Genomic DNA, 17628 nt, shown 5'->3' with positions numbered 1-17628 from the left:
CCCTTTGCATACCTACTCCATTTTCACCTTCACCCTTTCCCTACCTCTTCCCCCTTACTTTCTCAGCTCCCCCTTGCACAGACCACTCCCATTTCCATGCCTCCTCCTATTCTACAACCACACCCCATGATGATATATCACCATAACTGTGTGTTTAAGATGAATAGTCTCAAGAGCCTGCCTATCAGTAAGCTTGTTCAGCTAGAGAAGATCAAGTTCAGTTGATGGATGTTGAACATATATAGGTGTTTGCTTGTTAATAAAATATGTGTTCTAAATTACTACATTGAATCTGGAACTTCATGCTGAAGACAACACATGGTACCAGGAGTGAAATACATTGTGTGGAAGTACTATGGAATATTTGAGGGATCCACATCCTTTATCTCTCTCACATGAGGCAGCTGAGGAATGGAATAAGGATACGTTTGAATACAGTGAAAAAGGAGGGACCCTGAATGGAAAAAAAATTGTGGTTTTAAACAGTGGCAGAGGTTTGAGTAGAGTAAGCTAGGGAGACGCTAAGAGGAAAGAAGCTGTGGTTTAAAACAAAGTGTGAGAACAGCAAGAAGGGAATTGGGAAAGGTTCTGTTGCGTTAGCTTCTGAGTTGTACCCATCTCTGTTATTTCTCCTTGTTGTTCTTTTAAAAAACAATCCCCGTTGTTTTAAACCACCACTTTCTCCCTTGTCAGTTCCCCCCCCCTTTCTTGCTCCCACATCATGGCCACTGCTGTTGTGCAACCTGCCTTCGCTTTTTCTTCCCTACCTTGCCCTGACCTCATTCAAATCCAGGATTGTGATGAGGTGCTACAAATCCTCCAATAGGGGCTGCACTCTGCGTTCATGCAAGTGCAGGATTGTGATGCGGCGCTACAAATCCTCCAGTCAGGGCTGTGTGATGACACCCTTACATGTTTATCACATGTAAGAAAAGAGAAATGTACTCCCTTATGACACACCATGAGATGGGAAGCAATTTCTGAGATTCTCAGATAAGTGACCAGTGGGTTAATTTTAATTATGTATGTACCAGATGTTTGTATATCCATAAAGAAAAAATTGTTTTAGTATAAAATTTATAGTAATCTAAATTTGATTACAACTCTGGATGTCTCCGTTGGTAGGGGAACCCACAATTTCTTGAGTGCTCTTTCAGGATTACAAGATACACATGAGGCACTCTGTGGGTAAATAATTTTTGTTATTATTATAGTGAATTTAATTATACATTTGGAAATTAGCCCCCTAAATTTTTAAATTATTTTGCAATATTGCAGCTATAACTAATAACGTTTATTCTATATTTGCATGTGGTGTTATTTTGTATCATGTTTAAAGACTTTGTCACTGGTTATTTGTTTATTGTTTTCCCACTTCCCATGCCAAGCTGCTGATGTAGATACACATGTGTAATTAGAATTACTGAAGAACACCTTAAGTTGAAACATGTTTTATCATAGTTTGGTGTTCAGTATAGTTTTTATTCATTTAGATTACCGTTTGCAGTAGATTTTATATGTTGCACGCACTGGGTTTAACTATGTTATCAAGCTTACTAGTTACATGTTTATTATTTATTATTATCTAATTTGCTACATTAAATTATTCTTATCAGATACTTGGTAATGTGCATATGATTTTAGGTTTGATCCCAACCTGTTGTTTCATAACTGTGAAAATAAGGCACTAGTTTAACCCTCCCTGTCCTCCAAAGAGTTCAGGACCCTTTCTCCTTGAATGATACCCTTAGAACAATTTTGTGAGAGAGGTTAGTCTGAGGGATACTGGCCACTCAAGATCATCCAGTATACCTCTCGACTGAGTGGGGATTTGAACCCAGGTTTGCCTGGGCCCAGTTTAGGAACGTATAAAAAGATTCCTTGTACTGAGTCAGACTATGGGTCAATGTGGCACTGTCTACAATGACTGGCAGAATTCAGACTGGTGACATCCCCAGCACTACCTGAAGATACTGGGGATTGAACCTGGGACCTTCACTATGTAATGCAGATGTTCTGCTGCTGAACTATGATGCTGTATCCACTGTATTGCTCTCGCTCTCTAAGCCATCACTTGGCTTTGTTGGAATGGACGGAGCTGGCATCACTGCAGCTGAAGTAGCATCTTTGTTCTGGCAATTGGGATGTTCTGGACCACTCCATTGGTGCCAGGTAGTCTGCAGAATGCCAAACTGAAGGGCTCTCAGTGATGTTGCCAGTGTCTTGCCCTACCCATTACCGGTGAAATGCCCTTGAGCTGCACAATTACTCTGTGACATGCACTGTGACAGGTGATTGCCAGCACAACGCTACTAAGGGGTGAGCAATTTTAACAGCTGGCCAATAGCTGGACAACTTCCAGTTCTAGTGTTGAGACCACAAACAGCAGCTCTACAGTAGGGAGAGTGATGGTGTGCCGAATTCCAGGTATTCCATCAGGGCACTTTCAGCTCTTAATGTTGTTTTCTTTTTGTCAGACTCTATATTAAAATCTGAATCATGATTCCAAATATTAGAAAATTCAATCTATCAGTTATCACTGAACAGTTTGCAACCAGATGACAACTTATTTCATAAAAGGGAGATGGCAGGGAATTTCCTTCAAAGAGATAATAGTGCTCCTGTGCAAGAAATGAGGATGGTTATTTATATCACTTGTTCGGGAGGTGTCATTTACCCACTTTCCTCTACTGCCTATCAATCTCTGAGAAATGGAGTGAAAAGGAAATGTTGCACAAGTACCAGATATGATGACACATTTCCTTCACTGGGAGCTTTAGGAAAAAATGTCTTTCAATTCAATAAACATAGATATTTGTCTTTCAGTGTGATGATGATTTTGAAGATTCAAAGAACTATTTTAATTGCTTTTATTTTTACCTATTTAGCAACACAATGGCTCTTTTGTATTTCATCTTGTTCATGGCTTTCCTCCCTGTTTCTGAGATGCAGACATTCGGTAAGTCTTACTATATGTTGGTTTTACTCACAGATTATATATATATAATTATTCATATTCAGGACATTTCTTATATATACATAAGAAATGTCCTGAATATGAATAATTCATTCTGTGCATTCTGGAATTAACTATCCATTACTATTGCTTTATTTTCTTTAAATATACATAAACATTCCAGTCTAGCTCATGAGATTCAGGTTTCCATGAGTCCTGCATTCCAACCAGTGTAAACCAGGTTCTGTGACCACTCAGCTGGTGCAGAGGAAACCTATGCCATTATATTCATTTGGACTCCATTGAACTGGCTAGATATGTCTTTTGATGGGGATGCACATGGTGCGGGTGGGCGGGATCATGAGCTAGATCATGGCTAAAATGTGTCTGTATCAAAATTGCAATTCCTAATCTAGAAGGAGTACACACATGGGAGTGGGTTGCCCTTTTGGCATTTGTCAGAAACAAAGTTATTAGCCTCAGCATAACATTACAAGCAGTATTAAATAAGCAAGGAAAGCTGTCCTTTTGTAGGCACACAAAATGTTGTCACAAGATCCATGACTTTACATACAATCAGTGTACAAATGAATTTTGAATCTATATATTCGTTTGCAGGGATTACAATAGAAGGTGAGGCTTTTGTTGTAAGGTGTCCTAATGCAAACGATTCTGAGGCTGTGAATTGGCAGTTTGGTGACACAAGCGTCTCTATAGACCCAACAGCACGAGTACATTCTTCTGGGAGCAAGCTTTGGTTTCTGCCAGCATCCCCTGAGGACACTGGAGATTACACTTGTGTGCGATATCAGTAGGTAGAAAATAGGCAAAAACTTTTTTTGTGTGTGTTTCTTTATAATGCGCTATATATATTTCTATATACACACACTGTAGTTACTTTGTTTTTGCAGATATTATCCTCAAGTGACTAAAACAGTGAAAGTGAGAGTACATCCACGTGTTGAAGGCATTTGTTATTACAAGGATGCTCTTGATATACAAGCAAGAGGAAGCCGTGGATCTGGTAGAATTGTTTGCGCTCCTTATAGGGACTATTACAATGCATCTGATATGAAGTGGTACAAGGTATGTATCATCAAGACCTGAAAGTTCTCTGTGCAGCACCAGACTATGCTAGAGAGTGGGAAAGAAAAGTCCCAATTACTCTGCCAGGAACTTGGTGTTGAACACAACGACTTTTGAATGTATGGCTCTGATGTTAGGCACTCTCTCTATTTCTCTCTCTCTGGCTGAGCAGGGGAAATCTTAGATTTGGTATTAACATTTTGGAAGATTTCAGCATTCATGCCAAGGGCAGCTCAACTCAAGACTTTGTGACTGCCATGCAACCATGGGGCTATTCAGTAAGTTATTGGCTAAGCCCATGCTTAATTAGTCACACATTAATTCTGTTGTCTTCCACTGCCCTGAAAGTAGGGGAGATTGTGGTGGTATTGTGCTCATGGAGAGATAATTATTTATTTCCTAATCCTGTCTTTCCTTCCAATGGGAGTTCAGAATGGCTAACGATATGGTATCACACACATAACAATGCACAACAGTAAACTATCAGTTTTGCTGGATTTCTCAGCTATAGCAGTCAAAGTGTGAGATGCGCTTAAGATTGTTTTGTTGTAATTTCCCACTGATCCAATACCAGAGAATATATTTTCATCCAAGTGTGCAGACAGACTGTTTGCAGAGGTGTAAGTCACGACATACGCACTAGCCCTTTATGAATTCTGTTATTAAGTAATATGAATAACGGGTTGTGTTCAACATAGTGCTGAACGTTCCATCAGCGTAAGGATTTTTCCTTTCACAACAGAATGTTCTCTTCCTCTCCTCCCCCAACTCCTAAATCTGTTCTGGGTTTCCCCCCAATGCTCTGGAGCAGGTTTGGGAACAGCATGGGGCACACATGAGAGGAGAAGGGGAATCCCTTTGGGCTAGTTGAAGTTATTCCATTAGTGCAAGAATTTAGTTGAAATTCAGCCATTATTTCAATCAGCTCCGATATTCATTGATAAGGCAATTTTTTTTTAATGCAAAGCATTCCCTTCCCCTACCAAAATAATCCAGTGGGCATACTGATTTTGTTTTTGTTACTTCTAATTAAGACCAGAGAAAACACTTTAATCCTAACCCCACTGTCAGCATCAAAGTGGTCAGAGTCTGTGATGGCGGGGAAGTGCGATCTGGCCTCTACACAGAGCGTACCCTTCTGGTATCTGCTCACTCTTCTATCCTTTCAGGGTTTGCTGCCACCAAATAAGGGTGTGCGTGATTGATTTGATAAGTGGTCCCTTATTAATCACCCTAATAATAATGATTTATTTCTTACGTTTATACTCCACCTTTACTCCAAGGAGCTCAAGCATGGTTCCCCCCCTCCTGATTTTATCCTCACAACAACCCTGCATGGTAGGTTAGGCTGAGAGACAGCGACTGGCCCAAGGTCACCCATTAAGCTTCATGGCCAAGTGGGGATTTGAACCCTGGTCTCTCAGGTCCCAGTCCAACACTCTAACCACTACACCAAACTAGTTGCTGCTGCTGCTGCTAATAATAATAATACAACCTTCCTCTTCTTCTTCTTCTTCTTCTGCTACTACTACTACTACTGCTAATAATAATAATAATAATACAACCTTCCTCTACTACTACTACTACTACTACTACAACCTTCCTCGGATCTTCCCAAAGTGTCTTGAGATAACATGGTATACTTAAAGAGTTTACTAATACAGAAAGAAAAATATGAGACTTGTGGAAAGATGTGCAATACAGAATAAATCACAGAAAATACGTCTGTTCCCCTTTAAAACAACACAAATTAAAACTGGATAAATGCAATCCCCTTGCCCTAGTCTAAACAGTCCCTAGACTCACCAGACCCTCAGAAGGATTCCTTAACCATGAGTAGCACCTTGTTCCTTTCAGGCTCAGCAAACTTCTGCCTATCTCCCTTCTTCTGCCCCAGGCCAGGACATGTGATCTGGCAGACTAGGTGATTTGGGCAGATTAACTTTATAACTTCCTAAACAAACAAACAAGTACAAACGTACCTTCCCATAAAAAGCCAATCCATATTAACAGTCCAGGATAGCAAAGTCCAATTCCTTCAGAGAGCGCTTAAAAACAATAGCAGGCGTGGGGAATCTTTTTCAGCCTGAGAGCCGCATTTCCTCACAGGTAACTTCCCAGGGCTGCATGCCAGTGGGGTTCAGGGCCAAAGGCAAAAAGTGGGCTGAGCGGAAGATATGGTGTTTACCTTTGCGATAGGCAACATTCCAGCCATTCAAAGGTCAGAGGTCACTATACCCACATCTTTCCATCCTTCATCCGGATAAGCAAGAGGCATCATCACAGTTCAAGGACACATTCCAACCAGGCAAAAGGACTCCAGAAGGGTGGGTGTAGCAGGGCCAGTGAGCGGTGTGGCCTGGGCAGAGTCCCAAGGGCCTAGTAGAGAAGTGTTGAGATCTACATTTGGCCTTTGGTTCTCCTCCATCAGTTTATAGCATCCTAGATACAGGGGATGGGAGGGAATTAGGATTGGGGGATGGTTTCATACCTCACATTCCTTCACTGGATTTCTCCAGGTTACAAGAAGCTATTAGGGGCTAAATCATGGGAAGAGGAAGCAGCCCTCCTGCACCCCCCCATGCCTGGATACAACTCTAGCTGAGACCCCCTGCTATGTATATGATGTTAAATGATCATGTTATATATTTGAACTAATTATCTTTCATAAACCACCTTGGGAAGGATTTGCCCCGAAACACAGCATATAAACACTCAGAACAAATCAGACTTAATTTTCCCACCTCACCCCCGTTTTCCTTTCACTATCACTCTTCACATTCTGTACCTCCTGGGAGACAATGAGTATACTCAGTCCTGATTTAGATAGATAGATAGATGATTTTCTTTCTTTTAAAAAATCACAGAATAATATTTTTCTACTTTCTTAAAACCCTGAGTAGTTGGAAAACCCCACCTTGTCTGTGGATTGCTCCATTTCAGTGGCCAGTAGATAGGCATGGGATTCCATTTCAGTATTTGAAACTAATGGAAGCTGCAACAAAATGCTGCAGTGTCCCCATCTCCTTGCTCCTGTTCAGTATTCTTGCCAGTCAGTTATGCCTTTTCTGGGATAATATAAGAAGTTCAAGTGGGCCTTTCCACTTTCCCTACCTGCTTTCCATTTTTCCTTCCTGCTTTTTCCAGCATTCTTAGTCCATCTCAGTGATCTGTTTCTGTGTTTTTTGTTTGTTTGCCTATTTAGGTTTCTTAAGAAAACTTGTTTTGTACTTGTGCAAACTTCAAGGCATCCTTGAGCATGCTGATCCCTTCTGATTCTCACATTCCTGTTCTGACTACAATCATGCCACCGCTCACTACCAGAGTTCACATTTAGAGGATGTAAATATAAATGTACTGCCTTCAAGTCGATTCCGACTTATGGCGACCCTATGAATAGGGTTTTCATGGTAAGCGGTATTCTGAGGCTGAGAGGCAGTGACTGGCCCAAGGTCACCCAGTGAGCTTCATGGCTGTGTGGGGAATTGAACCCTGGTCTCCCAGGTTGTAGTAGTAGTAGGAAAAATAATACATGATGATGATGTTAAAAACGAATTATTGTGTGTTTTAGGACTGTCAACTTCTTTATGGATCAAGATACAAAATAGCTAATAAATTTCTTTACATTTCTGATGCAAATGAAAATGACAATGGATATTATACTTGCGAATTTACATACAGCCATGATGGGAAAAAATTTACTGTATCTGCAACAAGGGCCTTTAAAATTGTAGGTAAGCTGATAGTGGACATGAACCAGTCCAAGTTTTTTTGTTGTTTGTTTATGTAGAATGAATGTACTTACTAAGATAGCTTTTTCCTAAAAAGATGCTGTAGTGTGAACTGGTGCTGAACTCATATTAAATGTGTAGCTAGCTTTAATGGTACTATGCTGATCTATATTGCTATCTGATATTATCTGCTATCATCATTTTTACACTTATTTGATGTTATAATGATGGTTTGATATGGCACATTATGTTGCCATTTTTATTTTGTATACCGTATTTTACTATTTGTGGAAGCCACCTTGTGATGGCTTCTAAGAAGGGGCCTATAAATGTATTAAATAAATAAATATAAAAATCAATATTGATATTGTAGACCAGTGTTTCCCAAACTTTTTTTATTTTTTTGTTGCTGGACTACAACTCCCATCAGCCCCAGCCAGCATGGCCAATAGTCAGGAATTATGGGAACTGTAGTCCAGCAACAAAAAAATAGACAGTTTGGGAAACACTGTTGTAGACCATTAAAATGCACACCATACCATATAGAGAAACAACTGACAATAAAAGAAAAATGTAGCCTTTAAACGATATGAACAGCAACTGCAATTAACGGTTTTATCACGTACATAATTTTTTAAATAATAAATAATTTTGAACAGCTTTATTTGTTGAATACTCGCAAGTAGAACAGCTAATGTACTGTACAGCAGGGGTGGGAAACCTCATGCCTGGGGGCCAAATGCAGCCTTCCAGCCCCCTCTGTCTGGTTCTCTAGACTCCCTAGGCCGTATTCATCACTGACCCTGATTTGCACCCGGAGTGTTTTTCCTGACTGGAACGTATCATTGAACTCATGTTGTTATCTCTTGCTTGCCAGTATGGAGGATGGAGAGGGGTGTGTGTGTAGACACTTCTGACTCAGGGGTGGAGATCCTCTTTCAGCCCAAGGGTCAGATTTGTTTCTGTCCAATCCTCCAAGGCCCAAGTGGTTCACTCAGCCTTAAAAGTGTGGCTTTCAAAGTCAACTCTTCTTTCCTGGGCAGGTGCCATGGTTAATTTTGGAAAGAAAAAAAAACTTAACTGAAGGGAAAGTGATGACAAACCACAGCTTGTCTGTGTTCAGCAAAATAATAATAATAATACACCAGAAAGTGCAATTCTCAGGGCCACATCTCTGGTCAGCAAAAAACAAAAAGAAAACACCAAGTGTCAAGACTAATTACATATCAAGGTTACATCTTAGTTGCCAAGCCACAAGTAACCCACCTCCAGTGCTGTTTCTGAAAAGCTGCCAATGTCTCTTGAGCATCCTTGGTAACCAGCTTAGCAATGGATGCTCTTGTGCCAAATTTAAAAGTGGCTCACTCTGAAAAGAATCTATAGAACTGGGACAAGCAGTGATAGTGGCAAATGAATGAATGAAGTAATAAATTGCTGATAATGGGCTCAGAGGTGCCACTGTAAGGTTTTTAATTCTGTAAGGTGAAAATTAATTATTTGGCCACTGGTGATTGACTGACAGATTAGTGTGGTTGTTCAAAATGGCCATGTGGTCCAGTTTAGGACCCTTGCAGGTCAGTGGTTCCACATGCCTGCTCTAACTTTTGAATGGCTCACGTGTACAATGGTAAGATTCACATCTGTTGGTTCATCTATTTTTTGCCTCTGGCCTCATCCACTATTTGCATCTGGCCCCTTGAAGGTTGTCCACAAAGGAATGTGGCTCTCAGGCCAAAAAATGTTCCCCATCCTTGCCATTTAACATAATTAAATTTTAAACATTTGCTTTATCATTTCCCCCCCACACACAATGTTCTGTGATTGATGTATTGGCTCAATTATGTTGCCCAATCTTACTTCTAAGTATAGGTATGTTAAACGTTTTGCATTAGTTTTGGCTGTTATTTCCTACATAATAAAGTGCTGGATTTATTTCAACAATTAAAAGATTACTAAAAGTTTTTATACAACTGGCTAAAAAGACAATGTACCCTTTCTTCTTAGCATTGATACTGAAAACAAGGACATTGATCAAATTGAACAAAAGTTTCTTCTAATAGTTGTAACTATGTTTCTTGTGTAAATTGATTAGTTTGTGTGATTAGCACTTTTGCAAATGGGAGTGCCACAAATGTAGCCACAGGTTAAGGGGAATTTTGAGTGGGACTATGGTGCTGAGGGAGGGAAGTTTAACCCTTCTTTCCAAGACGATTTTAAGAATCCCGCCCTTCCCTTCTATTATTTTGCCCCAAGGTGGTTTTAGAAGGTCTTCCCTGTAATCTGTTGGTTGTTCTGGTCCAAGGTCCAGCCTGAATTCCACTAGAGGTGAATTCACAAGAAATCCTAATTTATAATCCTAATTTATATATCCAGAGAGGCACGCCTGGTGCTATCATTATCTATTTTTAGGTGCCGACCAAAAACCTTCATTTTTACCTGGGCTTTTGACCATTAATTTGAAGACCTTTAGGTACTGGTGGCTTCTTTTAGTGTGGCAGGTTTTGCAAGATTTTGCAGGTTTTGTCTTTTATCTGAACATATGTGGTTTTAGGGGTTTTTTGGTTTGTTTGTTACAACTGGTTTTAGTGTTTTATTGTTGTAAGTTGCTTTGGGTTGCTTTTGTGAGGAAAGTGATTAATACATTATTATTGTTGTTATTATTACTATTATGGTGTGGATTAATCTTCTGATATCACCTTGAAGTAATCTAAAGTGAAGCAATATTTCAAACCTCTTGAATAATATGATGGATATAAAACTCACTTTAGATTTTAATCTAATGTTTTTCATCTCTTCCATGCCCCACAGAATTATCTTCACCAAGACCTATTGAAGTTTTATCTCCAATAGATGATAAAGAAGAAGTAGAGATTGGTAAGGATATTATTTCTTCAGCTGTAATTTTTTTGGGAAAGAAGGCGACTGGCTGGATTCTCACTAGCACTGCACCTGGAAAGCAATGTTGTTGTTGTTGTTTTAAAAGAAGGGGGAGGGGAGGGGGCAGGAGATCTGGGGCCCAGTGCAAATGACTTGGGGTTTGCCCCCCCAGTCACCCCCTAACAATGTCCCTAGTTCAGAGGTAATATCTCTCTCAGTGTCAGACACTACTCAGAACAGACAACATGGGATCAGTTCCCAGATGCATCTGGCGGTATTCTGTTGCACTACTGGACTAAAGACTGGACTAAATGGGTATTTGGTCTGATCTAACAGGGCTTTATGTTTTTATGATGTTCAGGCTACCAAGTGCACTCACCTGGGGTCATTGGGGATCGCAGACCCATTACTTTTTTGGGAACAGGATCCCAGCCAGGTCCCTATACATGAACCATTCAGCATGACAAGAAAGTGTGTTAGCCACTGAGAAGAGTCCTTGTCCTTTCATGCTGATTGCAGCCAATCAGAGTGAAAGGAGGTGAGTCAGCATAGAGAAGACTCTTCTCAGTAGCTAACACACAGCCTCTTCCTTCATACTGATTAACTTCTAGGAACATCTTTTGTAGTGGGGTATGGACTCATGGGACAACAGAGAGAGCAAGGGAGACAAGGGAAAGTGGAAAGGGGCGTGGCTGTGAGGGTGTGCGACATGACTGTCATGAAGGGACCCTACACTTCTGAATTTGCCATTACACTACTGTTAATAATCAACGATTAAAAGCAGCAAGTGTTAAATAAAGTGGGATCTATTGTGTCCTCTGAAGAAGCCAACCTGGTGCCCTCCATGTGTTATCGGACTATAACTCCCAACATCCAAGACCATCGCCCAAACTGGCTGATGGATGATGGAGGCCAACAATATCTGGAGGACACTACGTTGGCTATCCCAGATCCCCCAACAAGACCATATCATTTATTTATTTATTGAATTTATATTTTGCCCTTCCTCCTAAAAGAGCCTAGGGTGGCAATTACACATTATTAAGTAGTGTATCATTACGCAGTAGTAAGCATTTCAGCTCTGGAATATTTAATGTGCATCTTGTATATTATTAGTTAAGACAACATTAAGATGTGCTGTTTTAGGCTGCAATCTTAAACACATTTACCTGGGAGTAAGTTACTTTGGATTCAATGGGACATTCTTCAGAATAGACATATATAGGTTTGCAAAAGGAAGTGCTTTGTATGGTCCAGAGAAGCATCTGCAGATTCTCCAAATTCTTCATTTTCAGTGCTGCTCTAAGTAAGTCCCACTATTTGTGATGTTGATTCTGCAACTAGGTATGATGTTGGAGATCCACACTTAGGATTACCCACATTTAAAACAAAGTAACAGTATTTTCTATCTTTGCGGAGATAATGTTGAAGTAGCAACTACTCTCACCTGGTGTCTGATTCATTCTTCTTTTTTCCTGATTCGCTTTTAAAAAAAATTGCTTTGATATAATTGGTAGTGTGAGTGATACTTTGATCAATCTATTTTCTGTGTGAGCTCTTCAAATGTATATTCCCTTTCACTGATGTCAGTGAAGTGTTGATTGTAAACAGCAGGGAGGAAGACACTGACTTGATTATCTGTCTTAATCTGCTCTGCAATGCACTTGAAAAGGAATGTAGACAGGCAAAGAGAGTTCAGAATAAAGACTGATACCAGTGGAGACTTGTGAATAAATAGCGATTATAAGGAATTGGATTGTTAATGACCATCAGGGGGCCACACTTAAAAATGAAATGTAAAAAAGGAGTGGACTCCATCCCTAGTGTTGGGAGGGGAGAGTGAGTGAGTTGGAATGTTGGTGAATGCTTTGTATGGTCCAGAGATTGGCTGACAGAATAGGGAATAGTTTTATATTTGAGAAAATGATAGTTGACAGTTGGATAGGGCACAGACTTGAGAGGGTAGTTAGCCGTGGGTAGTGAAGCAGGGTTGTACTTATAGTAGTTAAGGAACTTAGTGAGTGTAGCATATGAACTGAAGAACAACATTCTGTAACCACATGCTTGAGAAACTGAGTTAAAAGTATTCTTGTTTTATTAATATCTTCTGTTAATTAAAACTATTGGTTTTAAAAGACATGCCTAATTCTTGGCCAGTTAGCACAAAAAATACAAGTGTTGGCAAAATATAAAGGTGGAAACAGTATCAAATGATGGCAGTGTAGTTTACCCTAGAGAGTAACTTCAACAGGCTACAGGGGAGTGACCTGAGGCTGTGATCTTTTAGAGACATAGAGATACACCAGGAAGTTAAGGCTTGAGTGTATACCTGGATGTTTGTTAGCAAAGAATGGTGGGAATAAGGCAAAGTCCCTAACAGCAGCATTGCTATAGAGTGTGTGACTAGGGTTGCCAGGCTCAGGGCCTGAGAATGATTCTGTATCTTTAAGAGAAGAGAAAATTCAGCCAAGTGCAGGTTTTCTTGCAACACTATAATGGGAAAAACCACAAGGTGAAATTCTCCCTTCCCCTGCACTACTTTTAAAGATACAGAAGACCTCTTGGTTGCCAGGCCCAGCCTCTAAGAGGCCTTATATATCTTTAAAAGTAGTGCAGGGGGAAGGGAGAATTTCACCTTGTGGTTTTTCCCATTACAGTGTTGCAAGAAAACCTGCACTTGGGTGAATTTTCTCTTCTCTTAAAGATACAGAATCATTCTCAGGCCCTGAGCCTGGCAACCCTATGTGTGACTGATAAAATGCATCTTCTGCTGCTAAAGGCAGAGTGATGGTAGGCGGGAGCATGACAGTGTCCTCCACATGTTTTGGACTATAATTCTCATCATCCCTGACTGCTGGTTAGGCTGGTTGAGGATTTTTCCTTCATGCATTTGTCTAGTGCTCTTTAAACTCATGAAACTTCATGGCCGTCACAACATTCTGCAGGAGTGAATTCCATAGTTTAACTATGTGCTATGTGAAGAAGCACTTCCTTTTCTCTGCCCTGAATCTCCAACCATTCAGCTTTGTTAGATGGCCCAGGGTTCTAATATTATGCTGATTATGAATGGATTCTTTCTTCTAGGTGCTTCTAAGACACTTTTATGTAAGGCATGGCTGGGCCTTGGAAAGCAAATCTTAGCCCTGAGCAGATGGGAACATGAAGGAGAAAATGATTCAAATCGCTTTGTTACTTCCAACAGATCGTAAGTAAAAAGACATTCATTATCAGAAAAAACTAATTACATTAGCATGATTTTTATATTGCCAGACTTTCTCAGGCAGTTTACAAATAAGCATATTAAACATTAACATCATAATATCACAAAAATGCAATTGCGATTTAAAAAATCAGTTTTAAAAGCCTGGAATAATGATGATGATGCAACATCTTTGCCTAGTGTTGAAAAGATAATGGGTGTCAGGTCAACTTCTGGGGAAAATGAGTTCTACTAATGGGGTATCAAAGTTGAGATGGTTCTAATGATATTATTTCTACTAGGGATGTGATATCTGGCAAAGGACAGTTTACAGAGGCTACATTAGAAATCAAGAAAGTGAGAAAAGAAGACCTTGGCACAACCTTCACATGTATCCTGGCCAATGATAGGGGGTACAAAAAAGTAAATGTAACATTGGTAGCCAAAGGGACAGTTAAAGGTGAGGTGCCTTTTAATCTTCTCTCTTTCTTTAATAGTGGTCGTATCTGAAAGTGTTAAGAATGATACAATTTTTGCTCATGAAACAGATACCAGGTAGTGAAGGCAAGATAATTTAATTACTGGATCAAGTGATAAAAAGGAAAGGCATGCAAGCTCTCAGATAATACCAGAAAGGTAATTAAATGTACAGCCTATTGAAAGGAAGGTTATTTACTAATGCAATCACTTTCATGCACTGCCAGCAGATGACTGCCTAACTGCAGAACGTTCACACCAAACACCATTATACCTGTCTTAAAACACCAATTTACAATTGCATTAAACATGATGCCCAATTAAAATATTGAAAAATTCTGGGCTGGTATTTTCCCTCTAGATGCATCCTTTAAACAAAGAAACAAACAGAAAAAGTAGGATGTTTAATCTCACAATGTTTGTATTTAGAATGGTCCATTGGCCTCATCTGAAGGGTGATTTTCTCAGGTAGACTGCCATCATATTGGGTACTACTGCCATCTAGCGTCCAAAGGCAAGAATGCACTGAAGTCAAGACCTGGGGCATCGAGCCTCTCCCATTTCCAGTTTCATTCGCGATGAGTCCGGAGCGGCATATCTGAGAAGAACAAAAGAGGCCAACGGGCCTGCCAGCAAGGAAAATAACAACACAGTCCCACCCCCATAACAGGGAATAACACGGGATGGAACCAAAACATAAAGGTCTTAACTGAATTTAATCAGTGCACAAGGGAAAACTTTGAACGTGAATAATACGACAGTGGAGCTCAACATCCAGATATTCCCCAAAAGGGCGGGCCATGATGGCAGTCTACCTGAGAAAATCACCGTTCAGGTGAGGCCAATGGACCATTTTCCTCAGGTAGACTGCCATTATATTGGGATGTACCAAAGCAGCCCTCAGTAGGGAGGGACCACCACTGATCACTGATTGGAAAGGACCTGCTGCAGCATGCGCCTCCCAAAGGAGGCATCGGTAGAAGCGTAACGGTCAATCTTATAATGTTTTATGAAAGAGTTTGGAGAAGACCACACTGCAGCTCTACAAATATCTGAAAGGAGTGCGTTGGTTGTGAAGGCAGCTGAGGTGGCTGCTGATCTAGTGGAATGGGCCGTGATATTAGGTGGCACAGGAAGGTTAAGGGACTCATAAGCTAAAGCAATACAAGCTCACAACCAACAGGACAAGGTGGACTTGGAGACCTTTTTCCCCAAGGTCCTAGGGTGAAAGGATACGAATAAAGACTCAGTTAGCCTGATCTTGGATGCGAGAGAGGGAAAGTTTGAGGGCCCTCCGAACATCCAGCGAGTGCCAGGTCTTCTCTAATGGGTGGACTGGTTTTGGGCAGAATGACGGAAGAACAATGTCCTGGTTATGGTGAAACATTGAGTCAACTTTAGGACAGAAGGACGGATCTGGCCTCAACACCACTGAGTCCTTATGAAAGATGCAGAGATGTCAGGCCGATGACAAGGCTTCCAGCTCTGAGACTCTTCTCGCCAATGTTATAGCGACCAGGAACAAGACCTTGAAAGACAGCAGTCGAAGGGGAACTGAAGCCAGGGGTTCAAATGGAGGGCGCTGTAATGCCTGTAGGACCTTCGAAAGACTCCAGGAGGGAAAATGGTGATGCACAGCCGGAGAGAGGCGGGCGGCCCCTTTCAGAAAGCGTTTTATGAGTGGGTGAGAGCCCACAGGAACAGCCGATGAAGAAACGGACAGGATGGAGGAGATAGTGGAAGCATGATGATGTAAAGTGTTCAGTTTCAGTCCCATTCTGAGCCCTTTATATAGGAACTGCAGAACCTGCTGTACAATGGCATCAGCAGGCCGGAAGCCCTTGGAGGTGCACCAGGTGGAAAAAGCAAGCCAAGTACTCTGGTATATGTGAGTTGTTGACGGTCTTTTATATGCTAAAATTGTGTCAACCACCCCTTCAGGCAATCCTGCGGCACTCAGCTGCCGCCATTCAAAAGCCAGGCCATCAGATTCAGCCAGGCTGGGTCTAGGTGCCAGATCGGTCCCTGGGAGAGTAGGTCCGGCCTGGCCGGCAGTGTCCAAGGATCTGTGACTGATAGGGAGAGTAGGTCCAAAAACCACGGTCGGCGAGGCCAGTATGGGGCTATTAGGAGAAGCTGAGCTCTCTCGTGCCGCAGTTTCCTCAATGTCCTGCCCAGAAGGGATATTGGTGGGAAGGCGTAGAGGAGACCTTCTGGCCAGGATGCTGTCAGCGCGTCCACTGCTTCTGCCGTCGAATCCAGATACCTCGAGAAATAACAAGGCAGCTGGCAATTGTGGCTCGAGGCGAAGAGGTCCACTGAGAGGGTGCTGAACCGTTGCTGAAGAAGGTCGAACACCACCGGATGGAGTTTTAATTCTCCCGGACTCATATGCTGCCTGCTGAGCCAATCGGCAGCCACATTCAGCTTCCCGCTGAGGTGTTCTGCCCTTATAGACAGCAGGTGGGTCTCGGCCCAGTCGCAGAGTTGGGTTGCCTCTGCCTGTAGAGCTCAAGACCTGGTGCCTCCCTGTCTGTTCAGGTGTGATTTTACACGTTTTGTCTGTTTGGATTAGCCCATGCTGCAGGGACAACAGTGGCTGGAAGTGTCGAAGGGCCAGGTGGACAGCTCTGAATTCCAGCCAATTTATATTTTGGCATTGCTCCGCTCTGGACCACACGCCCTGGACGAAGCTGAAATTGCAGTGGGCTCCCCAGCTGGTCAGACTGGCATCTGTGGTGATTATGGCTCTGTCTGGCTCCAGGAACGGGGTGCCCCTGCTGAGATGTGTCTTCATTGCCCACCAGCGGAATGATGCTCGCAGCGATGGCTCCAGCTGAATCACACGATGGTTGGAGTTGGCAATGTCCGCCTGAAAACGTAGAAGGGCCCATTGAAGAGGTCGAGTGTGATGTCGGGCCCACGGGACGATGTGGATAGTGGAGACTAACGTCCCAAGGACTCTTGCCAGAAACAAGACATCCGCCTTTGAGCGTTGCATCAGGAAGGTTGCCATGGCACGGATGGTGGAAATATGCTCTGGGGACAGAAAAACCATGGCTTGAACCATGTCCAGTATTGCTCCCAGATGCTGGAGCCGCTGGGTTGGGTCTAGATGACTCTTCTCGATGTTGACTAGCCAGCCATGAGAGCTGAGAACATCTAGGGTGTAATGGAGCTGTCTCCTGGGTTGGTCCTTGGAGCTTGCCCAAAGAAGGTCATCCAGGTAGGGATGAATATGGACTCCCTGTAGATGGAGGAAGGCCACCAGGGTAACCATCACATTGGTAAACACTCGTGGG

General features: G+C 41.9%; 1 protein-coding gene across 2 annotated transcripts in view; it reads left to right on the top strand.

Annotated features, from left to right (window-relative positions):
• LOC133384911 (interleukin-1 receptor-like 1) overlaps positions 1 to 17628 on the top strand; it is a 67527-nt gene that overhangs the window by 33050 nt on the left and 16849 nt on the right. For both annotated transcript variants that reach the window (XM_061626808.1, XM_061626807.1), the window contains exons 2-8: positions 2889 to 2959; positions 3575 to 3767; positions 3868 to 4042; positions 7614 to 7776; positions 10582 to 10647; positions 13735 to 13855; positions 14152 to 14309. In XM_061626808.1, the coding sequence (XP_061482792.1) occupies positions 2889 to 2959; positions 3575 to 3767; positions 3868 to 4042; positions 7614 to 7776; positions 10582 to 10647; positions 13735 to 13855; positions 14152 to 14309 (947 nt within the window). The remainder of the gene's footprint in view (positions 1 to 2888; positions 2960 to 3574; positions 3768 to 3867; positions 4043 to 7613; positions 7777 to 10581; positions 10648 to 13734; positions 13856 to 14151; positions 14310 to 17628) is intronic.

This window comes from Rhineura floridana, chromosome 5, assembly GCF_030035675.1.
Source record: "Rhineura floridana isolate rRhiFlo1 chromosome 5, rRhiFlo1.hap2, whole genome shotgun sequence".
NCBI lineage: Eukaryota > Metazoa > Chordata > Lepidosauria > Squamata > Rhineuridae > Rhineura > Rhineura floridana.
The sequence above is the reverse complement of the archived record's forward strand: the minus strand, read 5'-3'. Positions and strand labels throughout refer to the sequence as shown.